Source organism: Canis lupus, chromosome 11 (genome assembly GCF_048164855.1).
Source record: "Canis lupus baileyi chromosome 11, mCanLup2.hap1, whole genome shotgun sequence".
Taxonomy (NCBI): domain Eukaryota; kingdom Metazoa; phylum Chordata; class Mammalia; order Carnivora; family Canidae; genus Canis; species Canis lupus.
In genome coordinates this window covers 43,807,417-43,827,771 of record NC_132848.1, presented here as the reverse complement: position 1 = coordinate 43,827,771, position 20,355 = coordinate 43,807,417, and the positions used below count along the sequence as shown (strand labels likewise).

The 20,355-nt window shown below is 37.3% G+C and overlaps 1 protein-coding gene across 50 annotated transcripts in view; it reads left to right on the top strand.

The window, feature by feature from the left end:
• MAP4K4 (mitogen-activated protein kinase kinase kinase kinase 4) overlaps positions 1-19,330 on the top strand; it is a 191,159-nt gene extending 171,829 nt beyond the window's left edge. For 28 of the 50 annotated variants that reach the window (XM_072844470.1, XM_072844455.1, XM_072844474.1 and 25 more), the window contains 7 exons: positions 2,517-2,660; positions 7,442-7,576; positions 9,959-10,059; positions 11,793-11,942; positions 12,505-12,664; positions 13,908-14,047; positions 15,783-19,330. In XM_072844470.1, the coding sequence (XP_072700571.1) occupies positions 2,517-2,660; positions 7,442-7,576; positions 9,959-10,059; positions 11,793-11,942; positions 12,505-12,664; positions 13,908-14,047; positions 15,783-15,866 (914 nt within the window). In that variant the 3' untranslated portion in view covers positions 15,867-19,330. Of the gene's footprint in view, positions 1-2,516; positions 2,661-7,441; positions 7,577-9,958; positions 10,060-11,792; positions 11,967-12,504; positions 12,665-13,907; positions 14,048-15,782 lie in introns of all 50 variants that reach the window. The other 22 variants (XM_072844437.1, XM_072844439.1, XM_072844442.1 and 19 more) reach the window with 1 other exon arrangement.
• Positions 19,331-20,355: the final 1,025 nt, after the last annotated feature.

Below are 20,355 nucleotides of genomic sequence, written 5' to 3'. Positions count from 1 at the left end.
GTTGAATTCCATCATTTTTCTTTCTGAAGGCCCTTTGTGGGGGGATTGTATGTCATCAAAATTTGTACATTATATTTAGTATAGGAAATATGTTAATAAGTTATTATTTTAAAATTGCTAAAGTAGTTTTTATCCAGAAAGTTTGCACTTGGTAGCAGTCTTACACTGATTTTATATTCCTCTATTGTCCTGCAAAGTGCTGGACACCCATTTTTGTGCCATTAACTGATTTTGTAACTAAAATCCTTCTTTTTTCCTAATTAACTCTTTAGTATCTCAGAGAAAAGAGAGTATCTTGAGCTTGTGTTTTTAAAATTGCAGTGGAACTTTCTATTTTATCAGTGTGTGGAAAGGAGGGATAAACAGATGACTTAAAATTGAAATGTTTCTGTAAATTGGTATATTCGAGTTGTTCCTTGGCTTGGGGCACATTGGTGGTGAGCTTCCTTAAACTGCCTCTGATAGCTAAGCTAAAATGTAAGATAAAAAAAAGCCTTTTAAGTTAAGTTTTAAAATGAGCCTTTTAAAGACTTAGACCCAGAAAAGTTAAAACATGTACTATGAAAGAGCTAAACTGACAAGAGGAGAAAATTCAGAGGGCACTATTAAGTGTGGTAACTCATTTAGGGTCTGCTGATCAGGTTAAGTGGGGTTTTTGTGCCTCCTTGGAACAGGCTAGCCTCAAGCATTCTTTTTTTTTAAGATTTTATTTATTCATGAGAGACACAGAAAGAGAGAGGCAGAGACACAGGCAGAGGGAGAAGCAGGCTCCATGCAGGGAGCCTGACATGGGACTCGATCCTGGGTCTCCAGGATCATGCCCTGGTCTGACGGTGCTGCTTAACTGCTGAGCCGCATGGGCTGCCCTCAAGCATTCTTTTTTAATCACGTTACATAACTATATAACTTTTGTTTTGCAAGTTGCTATATATTTATTATATTTTTGTATTAAGACAGTTTTTCCATTTGCAGCCAGGATTATTTTAACACATTTTGAACATCATTATTTCCACCTTTTTTTTTTTTTAAACAAAATGTCTACACCCAGCATGGTGCTCAAGCCTACAACCCTGAGATCAAGAGTCACATGCTCTACTGACTGATCGAGCCAGTACCCCTGTTCCCATTCTTAATAGTAAACTGTCTGCAGTTTACTACAGAGCTTTGCCTTGTAATATCATCATAGAATTTAAAGGAGACTTTAAATCACATGTTATAGAGCTCTTAGCCATTTTTTCCATCAACCAATACTGGATTCCTATGAATACAATTGCAGTACCTAGTACAGCTTACCTTTGAGCAATTAGCATGTAAAGTTTAATTATATTTAACAGTCAAAAGGTTTAAAAATCATGTTTATAAAAGGTTATTGTGGCATGCAGCTTAATTTTTTCATAGGCCCATAATTTCAAGGTGGTTATTTTCCAGTGACTGTTAATATTCCTTTGACTACTAATAGTACTTTACAAAATTACACAGTGCTTGGAAATACATAATGGAGAATTACAAGGTAGAGTGTAAGTGCCTATATATGCTTTTTTGTGTGTTTATGAAAAGACTTTTTCAGCTTTTGTCTTTTATTCCTTTATTCATTGCTGTAAAATCTTGACTGATAATTGGATGCTATTTATTTTTGGAAACCACAAATAATGGAAAGATTTCAAAGGCTCACACTTTGGGTAGTTATCACCGGATGCTTTTTTTTTTTTTTTTTTAAGATTTTATTTATTTATTCATGAGAGACACATGGAGAGAGGCAGAGACATAGACAGAGGGAGAAGCAGGCTCTCTGTGGGGGAGTCTCATGTGGGACTCGATCCCAGGACTCTGGGATCACATCCTGAGCCAAAGGCAGACACTCAACCACTGAGCCACCCAGGTTCCCCATTACCAGATTCTTAATATGGATTTTTTTCAGCTGCATTTTATACTGAAGATTGGGAAGATAGCTGAAATACTACCTGAAATGGAACTTTTAGAATGGACTGTATCTGGCAGCAGCTCTATCAGTTAATGTCTTGTTTTTCTGCTGCAAGTAACTGTGAAGCTAATTAGAATAATCTCACTTAGGGATATGGAGGGAAAACATGAATAAAAATGTCCTAATATAGTTCTGCATTGTTAGGGAGGTAGTCACTATAAAATGGCCAACCTCAATGCTTCAGCAATTTGTAACTCATCGTTGTGAACCTGGCACTCTGTTAGTGAAGTTCCTATTTAAGTTTGAATGGCAGTACCATAACCACATACGTAAATTCCAGGTTTCCAACTTCCCCAAGATCCCCAAAGTGGTTTTCTCTCATACCTTTTTTCAGATAGAAATATTTCATTGTCACTCCTCTATGGTGATTTGTTGTCATTTGGTCACTTTATAACTCTGACTATTCCAAGCATTTCTTTTTGTGGGTGAGTTACGAAAACCACTCCTTTCCAGATAGATAGTGTTATCTTTTCTATACAACCACTGTTTGCCACAGAAAGCATAAAATTCAGGTCTTTCTGTATCCTTAAAACAGGAGTGAATTTGCTAGTGGGTACAGAGAGTGGCCTGATGCTGCTGGACAGAAGTGGCCAAGGGAAGGTATATCCCCTGATCAACCGAAGACGATTTCAGCAAATGGATGTCCTTGAAGGCTTGAATGTCTTGGTGACAATATCTGGTAAGTGTTCATTTAGTAAAGCAAGATTACTTCCCAGTACTAAATTCTATTAGCTCATTTTTTTGAAGTAATGGCTAAATGAGGTACAGCCATAGCATGGTTTTACAATAAGGTGATAAAAAAATGTATTCAGATGTGACCCACAAGTATGCACTGAACCTGTGGCTCCTCTAAAGAGCAGTTTTGACAGGCACAGGGACATGCATTCTCTAGTAGACACTGATCCACATGACGATTCTCCACCTCATTGCTGGTTGGGTTTAATGTGGCTTCTCCAGCACAGAGGTTTGTGTCCACTTCCACCCACAGGACTCTTTCATACAGAAGGAACTGTGCTCTTCCATGATGGTAAAAGTTTACCTTATTATATTTTTTCTTACATCAGTTAACACCTAATATGTTTCTTTCTGCAAGGAGTATTTTTCTCATATTAACTATGTAATGTGTGTTCGTTGTAGAAAATAAACTACTGCAGAAAAGTAAGAGAAATGAAATGTAAAATCAGAGACACTTTTCAAGTTTGACTTTTCAAGTTTTAACTCTAATCTTAAGCATACACACTAAAAGGGAGGAATCTGCATAAAAATGGTTATATTTCAAAAATACAGAAAATAATAGAAAATAATTACATAATAATGACACCCATGTACTGATTAGCTAGTTTTAACAGGTTAAGTATAAATACACTCTTGTATGTGCAGTTAGCACCCTGTCCAGCTGTCCATGGTAACCACTGTCTTGGAATGAGAGTGTATTCTATTCATTCTATTTGCCCAAATCATGTAGCTTGCTCTTTCTGTGCCATTAAACATTTCTCCATGACATTGATTTTATGTGACTATAGAGTTTCTTTGCATACATATTCTAAAATTTATTTACTTTTGTTGTAAGTCTTTCAGTTTATCCCTTTTTTCTCTCTCATACATTTTTCACATACATCTTGTAGCTTAATTAACCATTATGCATACATATCCATGTTGCGCAGATAATAATATCCTAATAATTTGTTTTATTGCTGGTGTCAAGAGTATGTAAAATTGAAACAGTTTAAATAGGCCTTAAAATAACCAGCAGCAATTTTGATTTAATCATCTGCTAGCCCAAGCTTATATTTTTTTATATGTAACATTTCTTGGAGTTATTTTAGTTTTCAGAAAGGTTTTTGGTTGTAAATAAAAGATCTTTGTTGAAATGCAGAAATTTTGCCATCTAGCTCATACTTTAAATGAGAAAACAGTCGTTTGCAACTTGAGTATTGATGGGGAGCGGGTTTTAAAATTGGAGCAAAAATAAATTTGCTGCTAAAAGTGATTTAAACTTCATTTTATGATCCAGTGAACAAGATGATTAATGGGAATCACTAATCAGTTGACACCAATAATAATTTTTCAGTCTACTTTTCTGTATTCTTTTCCTCTTTTTCTAGTTTTTAATGGCTTTTACAATCATGAAGTAATAATGTTAATTGTGGGAAGCTTCAAAAAGCTTTCTTACCCTAAGAAAAAAACTTAAGGTAGCATTTTGTTTTATTCTTCCTATCTCGGAGACAACTCTTGTTGACATTTTTTTATATTTCCTCATTAAAAAAAAAAGATTTTATTTAGTTATTTGAGAGAGAGAGAGAGACAGAGAGCATGAGACAGTAAACACAAGGCAGGGGTGGGGGGAGGCTATCACCAAGCAGGGAGCCCCATGTGGGGTTCCATCTCAAAACCCCAGTATCATGTGACCCCAAAGGCAGACGCTTAACCGACTGAGCCACCAGATGCCTCTCTTCCTTCTCGTTTCTATACATATTTATCACGATATGGCAATGGAACACTATACATAAAACTCTACATGGTTTTTGTTTCATTTAACATTTTGAATGTGGGAAATTATTCAATAAAGTCTTCAAAACTTAAAAAGATTGAAGTATGGTATAATACAGAAAGTGCATAGATTATAACTATACAAAAAAAGATTATAAATACACAGTTCAGTGAATTGTCACAGTTAGAATCCATCTACCTAGAATCCATTCACCTACCCTGGTGAAGAAATGCAGCAATCCCAAGTTGCCCAGAAGCTCCCCTGCAGTCCCTGTTCTGCTGTCTCCCAGTCACTGCCTGCCCTGGTCTCCAGAGGGAAACACTGTTCTTTAATACCTTAAATTGGTTTTACTTGCATTGAACTGAATTCATATAAATGGTAAAACAATAGGCATTGTTTTGTATCTGGCTGTGTCTTTTTTGAAAGCATCTTTAGATTTACAGAAAAGTTGATCGAAAAATTAGAGACAATTCCTGTATTACCCCCACTCCCCACCTCCAATTTTCATGATCATCTGCATTAGTGTAGTACATTTGTTATAATTGGTGAACCATTATTAACACATTATTAACTACAGTCAGTGTTTTACATTGAGGTTCACTCTCTGTGTTGTGCAGTTCTGTGGGTTCTGACGAATACATAATTATCCACCATTACAGACTAATTTCACTGCCCTAAAAATCCCGTGCTCCACCTATTCATCCATCTCTCCCCCAAAGTCCCTTGCAACAACTGATTTTTTTTATAACTCTATATATGACCTTCTCCAGAATGTTATAGTTGGAATCATATAGTATGTAGCCTTTTCAGACTGGCTTCTTGATGTTAGCGATATGTATTTAAACTTCTTCCATGTCTTTCTGGACTTGATAGTCTTTTTAATTTCTTTTTATTGCTGATTAATCTGTTGTGTGGATGTGCCATTTTGTTTATCCATTCACTTATTGAAAGACTTCTTGGTTGCTTCCAAATTTTTAGCAGTTAGGAATAAAGCTGCTACAAATATTGTGGACAGCTTTTTGTATAGACCTCAGGTTTCAGCTCATGTGCTTAGTTAAACACCTAGGACCATGACTGCTGGAATGTAAGGTAAGAAGACTACATTTAGCTGTAAGAAATAGCCAGCCTGTCTTCCAAAGTGGTTGTATCATTTTGAATTCCTACAGGCCACAAATGAAGAGTCCCTTCTGCTCCACATCCACATCAGCCTTTGATATTGTTGGTGTTTTGGATTCATGTAGTAGTATTTCATTATTTTAATTTTTAATTCCCTGATGACATGATGAGTATTGAGTATCTTTTCACCTGCTTATTTGTCACCTATATATGTCATCTTTAGTGAGCTATCTGTTAAGGTCTTTTGTCTATTTAATAATTGGGTTGTTTGTTTTTCCTACTCTTGAGTTTGAAGAGTTCTTTATATTTTGGATACAAGTACTTTAGTTTTGCAGATATTTTTTTCCCCAGTTTGTGGCTTGTCAGCCCATTCTCTTAACAGTGTCTTCTGCAGAACAGATGTTTCTAATTTTAATGAAGTCTAACTTCCCAATTTTTTCTTTCATGGATCATGACTTTTTAGATAAAGTCATTGCCAAACCCAAGGAGATTGTACTTAGATTTTCTCCTATGTTATCTTCTAGAATCTTTATGACATTGTATTTCATATGTGGGTCTAAGATCCATTTTGAGTTGATCTTTGTGAAGGGTTCAAAGTCTATAAATCATTTTTTTGGTATGGGTTATCCAGTTAGTTTAGCAATGATTGTTGAAAAGACCATCCTTTTTCCACTCAGTTGCCTTTGTTCCTTTGTCAAAGATTAGTTCATTATCTTTGTGTGGGTCTGTTTTTCCTTTTTGATAACCCACATTGTCTTGATTGTTATAACTTTATAGAATCAATTTATTAATATGTATGAAATAACTTGATAGGATTTTGATTGGGATTACATTGATTCTATAGATGGAATTGAGTAGAATTGCTGTCTTAGCAGTAGAGTTTTATAATTATATATTTTTTTGTTTTTAGTACTTTTTTTTTTTTTAAGATTTATTTGTTTTTTAGAGTGAGGGAGGGGAGGGACGGGGAAGAGGGAGAGAATCTCAAGCAGTTTCCTTGCTGAACATGGAGCCTGATACTCAGTCTCGTGACCCTGAGATCATGACCTGAGCCAAAATCAAGAGTTAGACTCTCAACCAACTGATCCACCCAGGCGCCCCTGTTTTTAGTGCTTCTACAGGAGGTGCTGTGTTTTTAATTTCAAATTTCCAATTGTTTGTTGCAAGTATATAAGAAAGCAGTTGATTTCTATATATGAACCTTGTAACTTGCAACCTTACTATAATCACTTATTAGTTACAGGTTTTGTTTTATAACCAGTTCTTTGGTATTTTCTACCTACACAATGCTGTATTTATTCCATCCCAGTTTGTATACCTTTTATTTCCTTTGTCCTATTACAGAGCATTTTAGGAGTGGTAAGTGGAAACACCCTTCCTTTGTGGTTTATGGATATTATCTGTTTATATAAGTGTAGGTTCTTTATTCTTTTAAAATCTTTTCTTCTGGGATGCCTGAATAGCTCATTCGGTTAAGCGTCTGACTCTTGATTTCAGCTCCTGTCACAGTCTCAGGATTATGAGATTGAGTCCCATGTTAGGCTCTGTGCTCAGTGTGGAGCCTATTTAAGGTTCTCTCTCTTCTGCCCCTCTGCTCTCACTCTTTTTCTCTTTCTCTCTCAAATAAATTAATAAACAAAGTCTTTCCTTCTAACTCAGGCCTTTACCTGATATTGATTCTGTAGGAGTTTCAGAGTCCATCTGAATAGCTTAAATTGAGATGCTAGTAAAACTCATAGAGTTGGTGCCCTTGGAACGATATTTATTGTTCGTTGGCATTTCTTTAGCTACTGTTGTTACTAATGATATCTACTTTGAATATGTGTATAAAATATTTATATTTGTTTTACTAGGCAAAAAGGATAAGTTACGTGTCTACTATTTGTCCTGGTTAAGAAATAAAATACTTCACAATGATCCAGAAGTTGAGAAGAAGCAGGGATGGACGACTGTGGGAGATTTGGAAGGATGTGTACACTATAAAGTTGGTAAGCTCCGGGAGGGTCATAAGGGTTTTGTTTTGCACGGTTTAGTTTCTGATCCCTCTGGCTTATTTTTGCGATTATGTTTGTAAGGCATCTTCTAATCCTGAAGTGTCATCTAGACTCACAGGGCACGTTTTAGCATAACATTGTTCATTCCTGCTGCTTACTCTGTCCTCCATCCGTCTCATCCTTGCGGTTCATCTTGTAAGCGAGGCTTTTCACCTTCCTCTTTTACGGTCCACATTCTTCTCTGTAAGCTGTGGCCACAAGAAGCTTTCTAAGGAAACTTTGCCAAAGGAAAGCCAGCCAATTTGGATTCTTGCTTAGCGCTTCAGGCCTGTTCTCCATTTAGAGGACTTTGGGTCCTTGGCATCTACTGATAGAACATTTGAGACTTTGACCAAAGAACTTGTCGTTTTGAATGAAGTACACTATGCAGAGCTACTGTGCTACTAAATGAATCTAGCTGGTCAGCCATTGTTTCATAGCAACTGTCTTCTTTTTTTCTTGTTGGCTTACAGTCTGTGGTTCATATGAAATAAGAACTCACAAGAAAAAAATGTAAAACAAATTTTTTATGTATGAGAAAAATCAAAATACTGGTACTAATGTTGAAAATACAGGGGAAATAATGGAGTTTAGCCAAATTAAACTTTTATGGGAGAGATGATATACTGTAATAGAATTTGAAATGGGAATTTGAGAAAAGCAACAAATGGTCTCTAGAAATCTAAGACTGACTAACCCTAAGTGTCCTATTATATATTGATTTCTGCTAATTTTTTTTCTAAGTTTATGAAAGTATATACTGTAGTCCTCTGCTTCCAAGGATATTATAGTCCTTTACTCTTATATATATGATCTATCTACAACTCTCAGCTCATTGATTAATAATGACTACAGGCACAGTCATTCCAATTATCTTGGAATGATTCTGTGTTGCTAGAAAGTAGTACTATCTCCTTGATTAAATTTTTGGATTAGAATTTTCTATGTTGTGTTTATGTGAAAGAATTGTTGAGGTGTAACTACAATCCTCTAAATCTAAACTTAATGAAACAGACCAAAACAGGTAAAATGTACATGAATAGATTATCCTACAGGGGGAGCTAGAGGCAGATGTTAGATTGTGCTGCTGGGCTTTTTTCATCAGAACAAAACCGCAATCCTCAGACCTGTCATTCTTGCAGAATGAATCACAAACATTTTCTGAGATAACAGTGTACAGTACCATTCATTCATTATCTTTATACTTCCAGGAAATTATATTCCATTTATCAAGACCTGTGCTGTATAGTATAGTTTTCATCAAGAATAGGGGCAACTTAAATTTGTATTTAATTAACACAAAATAAACTTTAAAATGTAGTTCCTCAGTGGCAGTAGTATATTCCAGGTACCGATAGCCACATACAACTAGTGGCTATCTTATTAACAGTACATATATAAAACCTTTTCATCATTGCAGAAAATCCTTCTAAACAGCATTAATTTGGACAACCTCTTATAATCCTTTGTGTCTTAATATTAGTGTCAGTGATTTATTTGAATAGTGACAGTATATGGAATTTAACAAAGAGGCTTATCAAGTTAAGCCATCTCTCATGTGCAAAGGAAGAATCCAGTAGTAGTAGCATGACATCAGATAGCTTATAAAGAAACTGGTAGGGTGGCATGTGCAGTCACAGCCCCTCAGAGAATCTGGGTGGGTTTGTTTGTTTATAATGGTGTAACCATGTTTGTTTATTTATCTAAATTTTGTTAACATATAGTGCAGTATTGGTTTCTAGAGTAGAATTCAGTGATTCATCACTTACATACAACACCCAGAGAGCATCTGTTTCTAAGCAGAGGTGCCTGGCTGTAGGGGAACCAAAATAGCTTTGTAAAAAAGGCATTTTCAACTATACTTCCTTTACTACTGCTCTTTTCATACAGAACTTTAGGTAGAATTCAAGTAGTCACTACCTCTGTAGATCAGGAAGTGGTTTGAAGTGATACTTAACTGATTAACCATATCATTATCCTTTTGAAGTCATACTAAGCCCCTAAGACTTCAGAGTTGTATGGCTGGCATTGTCCTTGATTATTAAATACTTGCAATCTAAGAGGATTAGGAACATTAGTGAAAGTACTCACTGATAGTAATTAGAGTATTAGAGTTGAATTCCATACATCATCAAGAAAGATGGGAACAGCCTGAATCATACATAAAAGTATTAGGAAAGGAAACTCTGAGATTTGATCACTCAGTAATTTTCTCCTATTGGTCTGAATGACTCAATAGAAGGCCTATTTAAAAGTTTGCAAAAGACAGCTAACTGAATTTAGATTTCCATGTTATTCTGACCTGTGCTTCTCTTGTTTTATGTTTGTTGTTTTCAGTAAAATATGAAAGAATCAAATTTCTGGTAATTGCTTTGAAGAGTTCTGTGGAGGTCTATGCGTGGGCACCCAAGCCATATCACAAATTTATGGCCTTTAAGGTAACAGCATCAAGTGTACTTGCAAGTAGCCTCAGCCATGCATGTGTGACCAAGAGCCAGGCAATAAATTTCGAAACTCTAAACAGTTAAGACTGATGATTTTAAAAAATTGTGAAATAACACAGTATACAACTTTATCATAAGAAAGGCCATTTCCAAAATAGTAGGCCTTACTGTCTGCTTTCTGAGCCCTCAGAGTATGAGAAGGAGAAAGCTAAAGGTTTGGCAGACACTTCAATTGATATGTCAATATGGTAACAGAAGAAAGGACAAAATAACACCGCCTCTATTTAAAAAGGAGACCTTGACCTTCTACCTGAAGTCTTGCATGTATATAAAGATTTAGATATGTTCTAATAGCAAAAAAGTATCCAACAATAGGCAGTTGAAGGTGTATCTATTCAATAGAGTACTAAAAATTAAACTATAGAAATTCTTAATGACACAAGGAATATATATTATGCTTTAAATAGAAGTTAAAAACATGAGTAATACATCATTTTTGTTTAAGGGAAAAACTAGAAAAATCTTAGCAGTGTTCTATGTGGATATTTTTAGTATTTTTTATAATTCTAGAGTTTACATTAGATACAAACTTAGGAAATTGTTAATTAAAATGATATTACTATGACATTAGATATTATAAATAATTTAATAACATCATTTCTAATATTAGACACCAAATCTTAAGGATATCCCTGGGACTCTCTTAGTGCATATCAAGCAATTAAGAATTTTTCATCCAAAATGGTTCTGTTTTTATTTTTTAAAGATTTTATTTATTTATTCATGACACAGAAAGAAAGAGGCAGAGACACAGGCAGAGGGAGAAGCAGGCTCCATACAGGGAGCCCAATGTGGGACTGGATCCCAGGTCTTCAGGATCACGCCCTGGGCCAAGGGCAGGCACTAAACTGCTGAGCCACCCAAGGATCCCCTGATTCTATTTTTTAATAGTTTTAAAATACATTTTATTATTAAGAGTAAGCTTCAAGTGTTTGGAAAATTGACATATTTAGACCGCTTGTTGTTTGATTCCCCAGTAAAGTTGGATAATGGGGTTACCATATTTGTTTAAAAAATAAATCCACTTATTATTGACTAAAAGTAATTGGCTATAAAATTACAGTTATATTCTGAGATCTGGTCTTAATATTCTTCATGTGCCAGGTGTATTCTAGTTGCTTTTATAAATATATTGTTTATATATGTCTTGTGAGCTATAGGTATTGATACTTTTGAAGAAATGGGGTCATCCAGGCTATCCCAGTACAGCTTTTCATCACCATATCACCCTAGTCAGGAAATGAAAGTAGAAGTCTATATGGTGACTATGATAACCTTGCTAAACATTCTCAATATATGACTCCTACAACACCTCCTTTTTCTCCATTGTATGCATTTGAATAGTAGAATAATATGCTACAGAAAGTCCTGATTATTTCACTTTAGATGTATTTGTCACCAAGACAAACAGCAGAGTGGAATTCTTGGGTCAGGTAGGCAGAATTTGCAGCATGGCTTCTGGAAGAGTTGTCTTCCATCTGCTGATTGACAGACAAAAGCATAGTAAATTAAAGTCTTATTTTCTAGAGGATTTTTGCTTCTGGTTGTTGCCAGATTGGCTCGGTAACTGTGAAATGAATAAGTACCTTGGGTTTGGTTTCTCTAATTTGATCTATCAGAAATAAGTTCTACTCTGTCTTACTGTTTCTCTCTTTGTTACTTTGTAGTCATTTGGGGAATTAGTACATAAGCCATTGCTGGTGGATCTCACTGTGGAGGAAGGCCAGAGGTTGAAAGTGATCTATGGATCCTGTGCTGGATTCCATGCTGTTGATGTGGATTCTGGATCAGTCTATGACATTTATCTACCAACACACGTAAGAAAGAACCCACACTCTATGGTTGGTTGACTGGCTTCATTTTGTTTTGACTTTTTTCTTTACTCTGCTTAGTGAACTAACACAAGCAGGGATTCCTTACTTCCCCTTGGTATGGGGGTGAGTATTTAAACAATGTACCATTTTCAGTAGCTGCATGCTCTGAGACAAATGGAAATCCATTCTCTTGGCTCTGTGAAGCCCTCCTGAAAACCTCTTAGCCTTGGCTTTGACTAACATGGGATGGACGTGGGGGCAGTTGCTGGCAGTACAGAACATCCCTGGGTTGGAGGTGGTTTGGGAAACAAAATTTCTTAATGGAATCCACAATCCAAACTTGTTCCAGGGGCCTCAGAAAATGTGAACTAGTAGAGTATGTGACTTGGAAAAGGTAGTTTTTGAGATATATTTTGCATGGGTTTTCCAAAATTTTATTCAATTGCTGTATTTATTCACCAAGAATATTAACCAATGCATTCACCAAGACAGCCTTTTTGAGCACTTTTGCAGGGATAGAAATAACCACAAACATACTTCCCTATGCTTTGTTCCTCTTCTCTAGATCCAGTGTAGCATCAAACCCCATGCAATCATCATCCTCCCCAACACAGATGGCATGGAGCTTCTGGTGTGCTATGAAGATGAAGGGGTTTATGTGAATACTTATGGAAGAATCACCAAGGATGTGGTTCTGCAGTGGGGAGAGATGCCAACATCTGTAGGTAGGTATCACTCAGGAAGAGATAGCATTTGTAAAAGTGGAGTCTTCTCTAAAACTGCATTATTTATCACACCAGTTTTATGTGTTGTTTAGACCTTCTGGTCATTTAGCAGAATGGTTGTGGGGAAAAAAAAATAGAATGGTTGGCAATAGATAGTGGAAAGTGAGACGACTGTAGACCACAGGACTGGTCAATCATCTATTTTAAAACAAAATCCAAGTAATTATTGAACACTTCTAAAACTGTCATTGGAGCACCTGAGTGGCTCATTGGGTTAAGCATTTGCCTTCAGCTCAGGTCATGGTCCCAGGGTCCTGGAATCAAGCTCTGCATCAGGCTCCCTGCTTAGCAGGGAGTTTGCTTCTCCCTCTCTCTCTGCTCTTCTCCCCCACCCCCACCCCCGCCCCACCCCGGCCCTCACTGCTGTTCACCTCTCACTATCTCTCTCACTCTCTCAAATAAGTAAAATCTTAAAAAAAAAAAATAAGACTCTACCATTTACAATCCTTCATTTAATCCTTAAGATATCCAGGGAAATAGGACAGATGTTGACTGATTTGTGGAAAGTAAGGTGAGACAGAAAAAATGGGTAAGGGACTTGTTCCTTAGAGTGGCAGAGCCACAACTATGAACACAGCCTCTCGATCTTCTGATGTGTGTTCAAGAATAAAGGGGCAGAAAGGCTGCTATCTGAAATTTTTAGTTTATATCCCTGACCTGTTCTGGTTTTATTGCAATTAGTCACTATCTCTTTTTATCACATTTTCCTGCCTTCTTTGTGACTTTTCATAAAAATATGAGCACTAAACTCTGTATCCAGTGGGTCATTCCTCACAATAAGCAATTCAACCATTTCAAAAATTCAAATGTCCACTTCCCAAGATTAACTTTAAAAGGTTACAGAGGCAAAATTCCTTAAAAACAACAATCCTTGGGCAGCACATGTGGCTCAGCGGTTTAGCACAGCCTTCAGCCCAGGGCGTGATCCTGGAGACCCGATCAAGTCCCACATCAGGCTCCCTGCATGGAGCCTGCTTCTCCCTCTGCCTGTATCTCTGCCTCTCTCTCCCCCTCTCTCTCTGTGTCTCTCAGGAACAAATAAATAAAATCTTTAAAAACAACAACAACAATCCTTAAATACTAGACATTCAGGTGTGTGTATAGTATATGAGCAGCATCTTTTCATGGATGTTTCCTTATCTTTATCAATTACATGTTTCCCCCCCCCCCCCTCCTCAAAAAGCATATATTCGATCCAACCAGACGATGGGCTGGGGAGAAAAGGCCATAGAGATCCGATCTGTGGAAACTGGTCATTTGGATGGTGTGTTTATGCACAAAAGGGCTCAAAGACTAAAATTCCTATGTGAACGCAATGACAAGGTAATGGTTTTCTTACAACTTCTTTTTAGCTGCTACTAGTTTTAGTAATGGTTTATTTTCCATGGAGTTTGGCGAAGCCTTTTCTTGGTGTTTAGATTCTGAAATAAATTCATCAAGCAACATTTTAGAATTGACTTTTTAGACCTGTATATGGGGGGTGGGATATATTTAATTTTGTGTTTGCTTACAAGGGGGGAAGAGATAACTTGTCTCTGCCAAAGTAATTATATGTTGGTCTGTTTGTGGTGGTGGTTTTTTTACCTGTTAGGTGATGTGTGTGAGCTGTGTTTGAGGTTAGGGACAGGGAAGGTTAGAGCTGCCAATTTAAATGAATAGGAGTCTTTTATGATTGAAAAGAACCACCTTGCAAATTTGGATAGGGTAAAAGTTTCCTCTCTCTTGATATTTGTCAGAAAGATAACACTTGTCTGCTTCTAAGTAGTGAAATAATTACATAGTTCACATGTCAGAAATACCTAACTGCATCCCTCATTTTATGCAGAAGCGTAAGGACCTCCTGCAGCTGAGATCCTAAGGCCTCAAAGCCCCATTTAAAACTCTTGTTTTTCAAAACTGGCCACATCTTTATCTCTTCCTGGGCTTACTTTCTCCCTGGAAGCGCCTCCCTAAGCCAGCCTTGGAGTGGAGCACCTTGGATGGCCTAGGGTGTTGACCCATCCCACTTGCTTTGAGAAGGACCTCCTGGTGGGCCTGACCTTTACCAAGCCCAGTTTTCTTTCTCATTCCCTCCACCTGGATGGAAAGCCTCTGACCACTTGAGGCAGCCTTTTGCAACCTTAGGAATTTGTTACAAACATTTCTACTTCTTGCTTCACATTAAAATATATTAAAAATACTAGCCACTGGCCCACTGATTGACTTCTCAGATTAAATTTAAAAATTCAACTTGTCACAGGAGCTGTAGGTTTGCCCTCGGCAGCCAGTTCTCCTGCCTAACTACATGTACATTAAATAAGCTGCATCACCACCAGCCCACTTTCCTACAATACTCTATAGCTCATTTACTAATGGGATTGACATTTTTTTCCTAGTAGTATCTCCCAAATTGTTTTCCTAGTAGTATATCCCAAATTGTTTACCTTGAACCTCTGACCCAGTTTAGGATTTTGCCAGCTTTTTGGCTTATATTTTCCTGAGTATATTTAATGTAGCCATAACTATACTATTCTTTGAATGTGGGACGTTTAGATATTTTTATTTATAATGTACATCACTTAAAGTTTATTAATAAAAGGTCCAAAAGTAAATTGTCAGAGTCGTTTGACCATAGAGTCCTATGAAATAACTAATATGTTTTAGCTTAATTTTTTAAGAGAAAAATCCAGTTGCCCAGGAGTCCCCTCCATTGCTTATTGTATTTTCCAAACACATTTATCTTTTATAGGATATTAGCAATAGAGGTAAAAAGAAATAGCTCAGTTTCAGAAATGCCATTATTTTTCTTTTTGAAAAAACTCCGTATGGCAGTGTTAGCCTTCTTAGTTCTAATAAAAATTGGCTACAGAGATGATGACTGCTTATATATGATAAATTGATATCATCTCAAGTCTTCTTTTGGAAAGGGACTTTGGGCTTTTAAGCTTCCTACATTTGGAAGTGTTGAGGTATCAGTGGCTCTAGGTTATCAGCCTGGGAACCATGGGAAGCATTTCCCCTAAAGACTGGGTTGTATTTTCATAATAAATCTCTCTCTCTTTTTCTCTTGTTTTCACAGGTCTTCTTTGCCTCTGTTCGGTCTGGTGGCAGCAGCCAGGTTTATTTCATGACGTTAGGCAGGACTTCTCTTCTGAGCTGGTAAAAGTGGTGGAATGAGGCTTGCTGGCCCCCCAGAGTCTTCAAGATCCTGAGAACTTGGAATTCCTTGCAACTGGAGCTCAGAGCTGCACCGATGTAGTCCAGGACAGCTGTGTGTGCAGACACCGTGTGTGGGGTGTTTTGTTTTGTTTTGTTTTGTTTCCTTTCTGCACCTCTTACAGTTTATCCCCCTTCTTTTCTTTTCCCTACTCAAAAATAAATCAAGGCTGCAATGCAGCTGGTGCTGTTCATATTCTACCATCAGGTGCTATAAGTGTTTGGGATTGAGCATTAGACCAGAAAGCAAATGCCTTTCCTTCAGCTCCAGAATTCCTTGTCTCTGAGTGACTCTGTCTTATGGGTATTGAAGGTGGAGACCATGAACATGCCATTGGTTTTGTTGGAAATGGGCACACGGAGGTGTAAAATGGTGCTCTAATGAGCAGCTTACTGAAGCAGAGAGCAGATTTAATATAGTAACATTAACAGTGTATTTAATTGACATTTCTTTTTTGTAATGTGACAATATGTGGTCAAAGAAGAAGGTGCAGGTTTAAGAAGTTAATATTTATAAAATGTGAAAGACACAGTTACTAGGATAACTTTTTTGTGGGTGGGGCCTTGGGAGGCAGGGTGGGGTGGGTTAAGGGGAGGGTCCCATTTTGTTTATTTGGATTTTTTTTTTTTTTTTTTTTTTTTTTGGCTTGGCCAAAAACTCAGTCATTTTTCTGTGTACCAGGTTTTGCCTAAATCATGTGCAAATGGTTCTTTTAAAAAAAAAAAAAAAAAAGAAAAAGAAAATGTGTGCATTTGTATAACGGCCAGAACTTTGTTGTGTGACAGTATTAGCACTGCCTCAGTTAAAGGTTTAATTTTTGTTTAAACCTAGAAGTGCGACAACAGTTTTACCCACAGTCTGCACTTGCAGAGGAAAAGAAATTTTTTCAACCACATGTTTATTTTTTTGCCTACCTCATTGTTTGTAATGCATTAAGAGGTGGTTTAGTTTATATGTTTTTGGAGGAAAAATTAATGTTTAATTTAATCTTAATACCAAAACTATCAGATTGAAGTTTGACTGTTATTTTGTCACAGGTCTCAGTAGGCACAAGAGAAATTACCCCTGAAGATAGGAAATAGCCATATGGCTTCATCATGCTGACAGATGCAATCTGTTTTCTAAGTTCAGAGAGCAGAATGCTTCGTTTTCACCAGATTTACCATTAGTGGTTGATGGGCAACTATGGCCTACAACATAAGAGGCCTCATTGTTCTCAATTTGGGGTTTGGTAGCAGACGGGTGGTCATATTAGAATAGTCACACAAACTGTTCAGTGTTGCAGGAACTTTTTCTTGGGGTGGGGGAGGGGTGATGTTTCCCTTTTCTAAAAATGCAATGCACTAAAACTATTTTAAGAATGTAGTTAATACTGCTTATTCATAAGATGGCATCTTCCTGTGTTTTAGGTGTAATATCAAAGCCCTGGCTTTTCTCCTCTCACTTGCTCTCTTGTTCTCTCTCTGTTTTTTAAACCAATTTTACTTTATGAATATGTTCATGACATTTGTAATAAATGTCTTGGGTAATAATTTGTTTTATGGCTTCATGGTCACTCAATTCCTCTGATAAAGGAGCAGTGCTCGGTGTCCTGGCTCTGCCAGCTTACTTTCCTCCTGTTGAGTTTTGAAGGAGAATAATGTGTGATGGTGGCTTTAAACTTTGCCAAACAGAACTTGGTGTTTCCTAGGCTTAATCCTCCTTTGTGGTTAAGTTTCTTTTACAACATGAAAAAGGAAGATTTTTCTCCCCAAAAGGTAATAGGCATTTCACCTACCTGTCAAGGCTTTGCCCAGTGTTCTCATCCTATTTGGCATCCACTTTGACCCCTTTCATTCTCTTCCTCCTGATTCAGCACCTTTGCTAAAGGCTGTCCTGGAATTACAAAAACCTAGCAAAAAGTAGATAAACTCACAGAAGCAGAAACGACACAGGTGTACCTAACACAAAGACAAGATAAGCTGAGAAAACCTTGCCCTTTTGAAAAGGACAAGGCATTGGAAAAGGATTTTCCATCTCTATGACTTTGGAGTGATGCTAATGTCCAAAGCAGAAAGGACTAGTTCTTTCCTACTAACTTATAGTTAACATAGAGAAGATTGAAGAGTTACTTCCACCTTTGGAAGGTACTTTTGAGATGAGCCAGACACCATCACCACAGGACTTCAGTCAAAATCAGATCACTGCTGGTGATTTCCTGCATTTATCGGCTTTTGGAGTAAGATGAAATGTGCCACGTGAACATGTGCACATACGTGAACACGTATGCCTACCGAGAGGAGAATGTACTGGATGGCTGGGTTGATTATAGCCTCTCCCATGACTTCACAGAGAGGTAAAGTTGAACAGGTGTCTGAAAAAAAGCTTAAGCTTCTGATACCAATAAGGAAGAAAGAGAAAAGACTCAGGCATCATGGTTTTATGTATGCACAGACTTGGAGCTCAGTGTCTGTATGCCAAGGTGCACAGATAATTCAAAGGGTTTTTCATTGGGATTACTGAGTAGTTAGAACTTGACAAAAACTGGATTTCCTCTCAGAGGTGATGGGGTCTGAGCTCAAGCCAGAATTGTGCCTGTCCTGCTCATGAAGCACCAGGAAGTCACTCTTGGTGTTTGTGTTGAATGTGATCAAATCCATCCCTGGGCTTAAGTCACTGAGGTCAGACAGCCATTTGTCCTTGTGGGGTGGCCTTCTTGGCCTCAGCACCTCATAAACCAGATTCTGTTGCTGGAGCTTCACACAGGTCCCCAGTTAGGTTTCTCCAGAAAAGATTACAAGCAGGTGAAATTTCATTCTTCTAGAAAAGGGATTTTTTTTTTTTTTTCCTTTAACAGGGTAGTGACTTCACAAAAGTGCTAAAATGGCAAAATTACAGAAGAAAACAGTATTATACCATTAAATATGGAACATTGGACTATCTAGCACTGCTCTTCAAAACAAAATACAGATATGTCTGTAGATGTAGTCAAAGCTTTAATAAGTAATTCCTTTCTGTATTTAAATCAGAGTAACTCTGTACTGAGTGCAGTGTTTTTTTTCGTCATGCACATGTTATGTTGAAGAAAATGTTTACAAAAATGGTTTTGTGACACTAATGTGCATCGTATATTTATGGTTATTTTTAAAGTGATTTTTTATGGGTAATTTAGGTTTTCAACATAGTGGTAGTCCATTTACAGTGATTCATAATCCCTAATTTTGCCAACTATAAATTTGCTAAACAGTAATACAAATGACAGAGTGCATTACATTTACTAATCCTAGAGCTACAAAGCAGACTGGTGGTAAATACATGGCCTCCCCCCGCCAACCCCCAGTGCTAACTTCAACTTGTCTTCTGTGTATTATGAAAATTACTGTTGTCCCCTCCCCCCTTTCTCCTTAAATAAAATAAAAATGACACCTCTATTATGTGGCATGAGTTTCAAATATATTCTGATCCTTCAGAATGTTTCCTTCCCTTAAGATTCCTTATTGCACACCTCCATCCCCAGCGCCACCCTTGGCTAGAGAGGGTGGCTCCATATCCTGCCATCTCCTGTAAGGGGGATGTTTGTTCAAGGTGAGCCCTTGATCACCATGTTCTTGAAGCCAAGAGTATAGATCCTTAAGGAAGATAAAAGGTTTTATTTTTTCAAGTCTAAATTGAATCAAAAAATAAAATAGCATGTCTCTATCTAATAGGACAATTGAAGTAGCCCTTTCTAACACTGGCACCATAAATAATTATTTAGGCCTAGTAATTGGAAGGCCTTTGTGCCCAAACCCTCAGCGTGTGCCCCATTGATTTCCTCCAGATACCTGGCAGGTATGATCCCCATTGGACGACGTGGGGCCGCATCACCATGATTAGTGCCTTGGTCAAGCCTCCAGGATTGCAGAGGGGTGGCCACACAACATTACCATAAATGTTAATAAACAAGCTCCTTTGTGCTTCATATTAGAAACGTGTTATTTCTCTAAGGTGGAAATAAAATAGTAAATACCTAGGCCACCAAATGAGTATGTTTTTTCTTTTCCTACTTGATATTTGTTGGAGCTGGTGGATGACTAGGAATAAAAATCTGGTGGAGGGCTAGTTGTCTTGGGACCATCATTCATCCCTCCTATACCTACTTCATCCTCCACTGCTGTGGCTCTCAAAGCCAGCAACCAGGATGAAATCCATTCCTATAACTGACACCAGCTTTATGTTTTGACATCACATTCAAGGGTGCTGTGAAATTGCTACCTCTCTACCATCTACGACTTCAGCAACAGCAACAGATGCCCGTGCTCACTTGCTGAATGCAGTTTACCCTTGAACAAGGAGGCTGGGGTCACTGACCCCTTGTGCCATCCAAACTCTTTTAAGTATAACTTTTGACTCCCCAAAAACTTAATTATTGGTAGCCTATTTTTTTAAAAAGATTTTATTTATTTATTCATCAGAG